Source organism: Tachyglossus aculeatus, chromosome 18 (assembly GCF_015852505.1).
Source record: "Tachyglossus aculeatus isolate mTacAcu1 chromosome 18, mTacAcu1.pri, whole genome shotgun sequence".
NCBI classification, from domain to species: Eukaryota; Metazoa; Chordata; class Mammalia; order Monotremata; family Tachyglossidae; genus Tachyglossus; species Tachyglossus aculeatus.
In genome coordinates, this window is record NC_052083.1 from 32777752 (window position 1) to 32784849 (window position 7098).

The following is a 7098-nucleotide window of genomic DNA, read 5'->3' on the forward strand; positions in this document are numbered from 1 at the left end:
TTGTCATTTCCATTTTTGATTCCTGGACTACAAAAGTTTGGTGTGTTTTCCCAGATTCCTCCCTTCTTTTCTCTTCCCCTTTCCTTCCCAGTCACCAGTGCTAGTAGCCTTGAGTAAGAGATTTTTGAGTTCAGTATTTTTGTTTTCTGCTTTTCTTTTGGGTCTGAGGTTTAGCTTTTTCCAATGTTATATTATCCAAAACCTCAGACAGGACTGACTCCCAGCTGAAAACTGGGAGTCAGTTGCTGAGGACAGACCTGCCTGCTGCACTGCCATCAAGAAGGGAGCAGTTCTTTTTGAGCGAAACCTTTGCGTGGATCACGAAACAAGGAGGCAAAAGAGAAAATAGGACCAAGCACAACAAATGTTAAATTCAACAAGGGACAACCTTTTTGTGTGCCCAGTGTAACTGGCATGGAGCCCACATTGATGTTTGCAGACACTCACTTCTTATTTTTATGGCATTTTTTAAATGGTATTTGTTAAGCACTTGCTATGCGCCAGGCACTGTCCTAAGCCCTGGGGTAGATACAAGCTAATCAGGTTGGACACAGTTTATGCCCCATGTGGGGTTCACAGTCTTAATCCCCCTTTTACAGATGAGGGAACTGAAGCACAGAGAAGTTAAGTGACTTGCCCAGGGTCAAATGGCAGAGCCGGAATTAGAACCCAGGTCCTTCTGACTCTCTGGCCTGGGCATTCTCCACTAGGCCAGGCTGCTTCTCGTGCCGCCTGTGTGTCAAACACTGTTCTAAGGGTTGGGGTAGGTATAAATTAATCAGGTCAGACATCATCCCTGTCCCACATTAGGCTCCCAGTCTGAGTACTTATAGGCGAACTTCATCATCAGTGGTGTCTTCTTCAAAGACAGAGGGCAAATCTAGATACACCCCCGCCTCCACCCCAACACACACAGATATATCTATATATATCTATATGTATCTATATATCTATATACATAGATACATATAGATATATATAGATATATATATAAATAAAATTCCTCTGGTGTGACCTTTTGTGTATATATGTACACGATATATATAAATATACAATATAGAAATGGACAGCAGAGAAATTTTTTAAATGGTTATTAGAGTTGCTAGAGAAAGGGTGAAACTAAACAAAGCGACTGTGTGTGTTCGTCTCTAGGTGGTGGTGACCCTGGGCGATCCAAATGTCACAACTCCATCGAGTTCGGTCGGGTTGACCAACATCACCGTTACCCCCATCACCACCGGAGCCGGGACCCAGTTTACAAACCTCCAGCCGGTGGCCGTGGGCCATCTCACCACCCCCGAACGCCAGTTGCAACTGGACAACTCGATCCTGACGGTGACGTTTGATACGGTCAGCGGCTCCGCCATGCTGCACAACCGCCAGAACGACATCCAGATCCAACCCCAGCCGGAAGCCTCGAACCCGCAGTCGGTCGCCCATTTTATCAACCTCACGACCTTGGTGAACTCCATTACTCCCTTAGGAAACCCCATAAGTGAACAGCACCCCCTCACGTGGAGGGCAGTGCCTCAGACTGACGTCCTGCCGCCCCAGCAACAGCCGCAACTGCAACAGCCGCAAGCACAGCAACAGTCAGGACAGCCACAAGTTCAGACTGAGCCGCAGCAGCAGCAGCAGCAGATGTATAGCTATTAGTTCTAAAAATCTTTCAGTGGACTAGATGATCTAAATACAGAAAAAAAAAAAAGTCTTGGAAAACTCAAGATTGTTGCTGAATACCAAACAGAAAAAAAAAAACTCTTTTCATTCATTATATTGAAATTGAAAGTTGGCCTTGCTATTGCAAAACTATTTCCAAATCCCTGCATCATCTATTTTTTTTTCCAAAAACCATCCACTTCACTCAGCACCGCGAAGGCTGTATCCTGGCAATTAAAAGTTGTAAGTTTGAGCAGAGGGACCACCTCGTACCTTACATAAAGTAGAAAAACTGCAGAGAGTAAATAGCACTGGAAACCTTGTGGGGGAAAAAAAAAATCCCATTTGATTTTTGGGGGAATGGGGATGGGAAGGTTATGGGTAAAGAGAGGTAGATTGGCATCAGACCCAAGCAGTTTTACACGGCACATCTTGACCAAAAAAGGAGGCTAAGTGACAGAATAGAGGTTCTGGATATGGCAAAAAAAAAAAATCAGTACTTTCATCAATCAGTGGTATTTATTGAGCGCTTTCTGGATGCACTGTATAAACGCTTCATGAAACCATTACTTTGCAGTGATGAAAAAACCTTTAATCACCAATCTGTACTTTTTCAAACCAGTAGGAAAGTGAAGGTTTTAAAATATGTATTTTTAATGGTATTTGATTCTGTATTAAATTGTCTAAAGCTCTGAATTAAATCAGAACATGAGAAGGAGGTGTGTGAACTATCAAAGTTTAAGCAATGTGGACAAAGGAAGTCACATTGAATAAGTTATGAATAAAATTTTGCCATATGGTCTTTTAAATCTCCTGGATATTCCAGGGAGACATTTTGTATTCAGTGCCCTAGTCTCTCTATTCTCGATTTCAAAGAAAAAAAAGTGAGTCCTACTACTTAGCCACTGTACCCCCAAACCAATGTACCAGATGTTATTTCTCACCCACTAGAGCATGCTGTTGGCCTGTGGGGGACCTGAGGTGATAGTGCAGGCATTATTAAAACTGATGCTGCCACTTCCAGAATCTACTTTGGAACTACCTCATCAACTTCTTCTGATGGTAAATACAACATGTGCCTCCCGTGCCTGCTAGTAGGAGCTGAGAATTGGGGTTATCTTTCGCTGAGAGGAGATTCTCTTGGAAGGCAGATGTTTTCGGAGGATTAGAAAGACGCACTAATGGATGCTTATCCTAAGGCAGCAGAACCCTGAAAGATAAGTCTCCCATGTAGATGTGAGTCGAGAGCAAAACCCATCTTTCACCCACATGACACTTCTGGGCTCTGTCTGAATTAAAAATTCAGACTTGCCTGAGGAGCGCTTGCCACGGGCAGTAGAAGGAGTCTTTATTCTGATGTTGATAGAAACCAAGAACTTCTGGGGTACTTTGTGGTGTGGGAATTTCTGTATTTTACCCATGATGTGTATCTACTGAGACACACGTTATGTGGAGGCCTAGTGTTTTTGCTGTAGGCTGCCCGAGGGCTGCTTCAGGGTGGCTGTCGGTTCAGGGCTGAGGGAACCAAAGCAACATAACACCAAAAATATGAAGCCTCTACATTACCAGCCACAAGGCACGTTCCCTTGACAATAATGTTAAGAATAGATCATCAGTGAAAATGGGGTCCCTTGTAATGTTGGTGACTTCAGTGAGACACACAGTATGATTTGTTGAGCAACTGTATGCCCCTCAGCATCAAACCCAGGTTCCAGCCCAAGGTCAGAGCTTTGTAGGTAATGCATGTACCTTGTTTTTTTTCTGTTTTGTTTTTTTCCAAAGGGAAAGAGGGAAAAGGGAAAAGAGGTTCTTGAAAACAAGTCTTCTAGGCCAATGGTTTCTAGGTGGTTTCCAGGTTGTTAACTGTGGCAGATGTGTGGCTTTGGTACTCTTGGATTGGGCCAAGATAGTCTGGGGGCACCTGTGAGGTAAAATCAAAGATGGTGACAGTCTGAACCAAGGACTTGCAGCTACGGGGGCAGGCAATCTGACAACATCTTCCTGCTCTGGGGTTTCAGACAGAAGAAGGGGGTGATGGAACGCTTACCCTGATCATCCAGGCTTTAATATGCTCCCAACCAAAAAAATCTTGGGGAGATTTGAGAAATGATCACCAATTTCCTCCAGGTAGAACTGTACCTAAACCACCCCTGACAAGTTAGTACCTATCCTTAACTTAAAAGTGCTGCGAAGTACCAATGTTATAAAACCTGGACCTAACTTGATCCTCATCCTCTATGTCAGAGATTGACCAAATAGGAAGAACACCATTCAGTGGTATTTCCATGCTGTGTTTTTGGAATGCGTTTGATCCTGGGGAAGCTATTCAGGGATCCTTTTAAGAACTTCTGGGGTACTTTGTGGTGTGGGAATTTCTGTATTTTACCCGTGATGTGTATCTACTGAGACACACGTTATGTGGAGGCCTAGTGTTTTTGCTGTAGGCTGCCCGAGGGCTGCTTCAGGGTGGCTCTTGGTTCAGGGCTGAGGGAACCAAAGCAACATAACACCAAAAATATGAAGCCTCTACGTTACCAGCCACAAAAAGCTAAGCAACATTTGTATTTATATTTGCAGAGATGCTGAAAGATGGCTCGACTGACTCATTAAATTAGATTGTTCAATGGAATGTTAATTTTCTTAAATGCCCTACGATCATCATTTGTAGGCTGGGGTTCCATAGCGTCATAAGGACTTTGAAAAGGTTCCAGGGTTCTTTAACAATTTAAATTCATTGACTTAATGAGTTGTTCCCATTAGCTGAATCTGAAGTGCAAATGTCCCGATTAAGAAGAAAGATAAGCCATGCTGAGGTGAAAAACACACACTTCTTCACCCTCCTTTGTCAAATAAAGGCCTTTTTCAGTACAGCTTGATCGCATAAGGAAGGTTTTTGATGTCTAGTGGAAAAATGTTTGAGAGCCTAATTTAAATAATGTGACTAGATTGTGCCACTGTGTGTGTGTGTGTGTGCGTGTGTGCATGAGAGTGTGTATTTAAAGAATATACACCTTTCTGAGAGGTGTCAGAATATTTCAGAAAAGTCACCCAGATTCATCCAGATGCACTTTGTCTGAATGAGGTCACTGTTTTGGGCAAGGTGCCTTTAAGTTGGACTTCACATATCTTACGATATCTGGTCCTTTTATTTAATAACTGACTGCATATCAGAAACTGGACAGCAAAAATTACCCAGCCAAAATAGAGATAAGTGTATATTGTTGTGTATATATCATTATACATTGATAAGAGTATTCTATTTAGTTAAAAAAAAAGGAACAAAACAAAACTTTTCCATGGTGCAAAAGCATAGCTGCGGAGGAGAAATGAAATAGTGATGTGTCTACTAGGTCTGAACCCATTTTTGGTTGTGAATGAATAAATCATGAGGATTTCTTTTTTGCCTGTGAATTCCATTAAATTACATGCTACATAACTCTATTGCCATGAGAGTGTAAATCTTAAGGGAAACCTAACACAGGGTACAGTTGTTTAACATTGATTATGTGCTACATGTTAAGTGGAGGAAAAAACGTGAATTAATGTATCCCAAAAGGTTGTAGTGTGTGATGAGTTCTCTCAGGAAAACGTACTGTATCAAGTGCCATTACACTGTGTCTAATATTAAACTGTTTTAGAGAATTCCAAGTATGGAAAGTGTTATTTCATATACAGAAGACTTACAGAGCAGTTGTTTCTCTTCCTCTCCAAAGTTGTGGGCCTAGTGTTGGAAAGCAGTAGTCCAAGGCAGTCAGCTATTTTCTCACTGAATAAAAATGGGAGATTTAAGTTTATTTTGAGAGGTTAGGTGTATGTGACTTCTCATCGGCTTGTATTATCGCAATTAAATGAAAAGGTGCTGTGCTGTTTGCTTTTTAAATCGGTATGCCTACTGATCACCTCTTGTAAGGGCCCAAGATTAGAGAAGTTGGTGATGGAAATTCTGTTTGGTATTCTGTTGTGCTCCCTTTAAAGTCAACAGTAGCTCAGCAAGCCGAAGAGATGTAAAGCAAAACGGATGAGCAAGAGGCCGTGATTTTGACTGCTAAAGAGATTTAGTTGTACTTTTTCTTTAAATCATTAGTGTCTATTGAGTGCTTGTGGACAGAGCCTTGTATGAAATGCCTGGGAGAGTTCTGTAGAGGAAAAGGACCAGTCCATGATGAGCTTACAAATTTTACGTTAAAAACGGTGGTTAGCCAGAAATATGCATTTAGTCAAAGACTAACCACTGCAAAAGCAGCTGAACACATCTTGCAACACGTATGGGCAGTACTGCATGAACCAACCTGAACATTCAGTTGTATTTATTGAGCGCTTACTGGGTGCAGAGCACTGTACTAAGCGCTGAGCACTGAACAGATAAAAGACGTGGGGCCACCTAAGCATGAAGTTTGCTGCCCAATGTTGGGAATAATCCTGAAAGGATTGGTTAAACTTTTATGTTTTGGGAGCCACTCTACATGACGTGGGAATGGAGACAATTCACCTCTGGGCAAATCCCAAAAGTCTGATCAGACTGTGGTAAACTCCTTGAGGGCAGAGATCATGTCTACTAGTTCATTATACTCTCCGAAGCACTCAGTACAGTAATATGCTCGTAGTAGGCACTCAATAAATACTATCGAATGTTTTCTACCTTGCAGAGCTCTGTCACTACAGCAGAACTTAACAAATAAACTAGGGAATGTTCTTCCAACAAGGGAAGCCAATCTGAGCCTGGTGTTTTCAATTAATCAATTAATAGTATTTATTGAACACTACTCTGTAGAGCACTCTACTTAGCATTTGAGAGTTCAGTACAGTTGGTGGGTATGATCCCTGCCATCAAAGGCACTTACAATCTAGTTGGAGACAGACACTAAAATAAATTACAGATAAGAAGTAAGCGTATAAAGAGATGTACACAAGTGCTCTGTAGGTGTTTTGTAATACTGAAGAAACCGTGTGCACAATATCAGATTGGGTGAGTACTAATAATGGCATTTATTAAGTGCTTACTATGTGCAATGCACTGTTCTAAGCACTGGGGAGGTACTACAATGTGAGCTTTTCCAAGAACCAAGCCATATACTATTTAAGAGGATTGGTTGTAGATTCTAGCAATGAGGTTGAAAAACCTCTCATATTATTGAAAACTCTTATAAGAGCTGGAACCCCTGTATTTCCATCTATGTTCCTGAAATGCCTAGCAAAGTGCTCTGCACAGTAGTAGGTGCTCAACAAATACGATCATGATAGTGGAGGGCAGCATCACACTGTTCCATCTTAGAGACAGTACTGGGTATTCTTCCCAGAATAGGTAATAATAATAATATTTGTGGTATTTGCTAAGCACTTGCTATTCATTCATTCATTCAATTGTATTTATTGAACGCTTGCTGTGTGCAGAGTACTGTACTAAGCACTTGGAAAGTACAATTTGGCAACAGATAGAGA

General features: G+C 41.6%; 1 protein-coding gene across 1 annotated transcript in view; it reads left to right on the top strand.

Moving 5' to 3' along the window:
- Positions 1-3500, top strand: part of PRDM15 (PR/SET domain 15) — a 48296-nt gene extending 44796 nt beyond the window's left edge. The window contains exon 24 of the mRNA XM_038760603.1: positions 1153-3500. Within this exon, the coding sequence (XP_038616531.1) occupies positions 1153-1656 (504 nt within the window). The 3' untranslated portion in view covers positions 1657-3500. The remainder of the gene's footprint in view (positions 1-1152) is intronic.
- The last annotated feature ends 3598 nt before the right edge of the window (positions 3501-7098 follow it).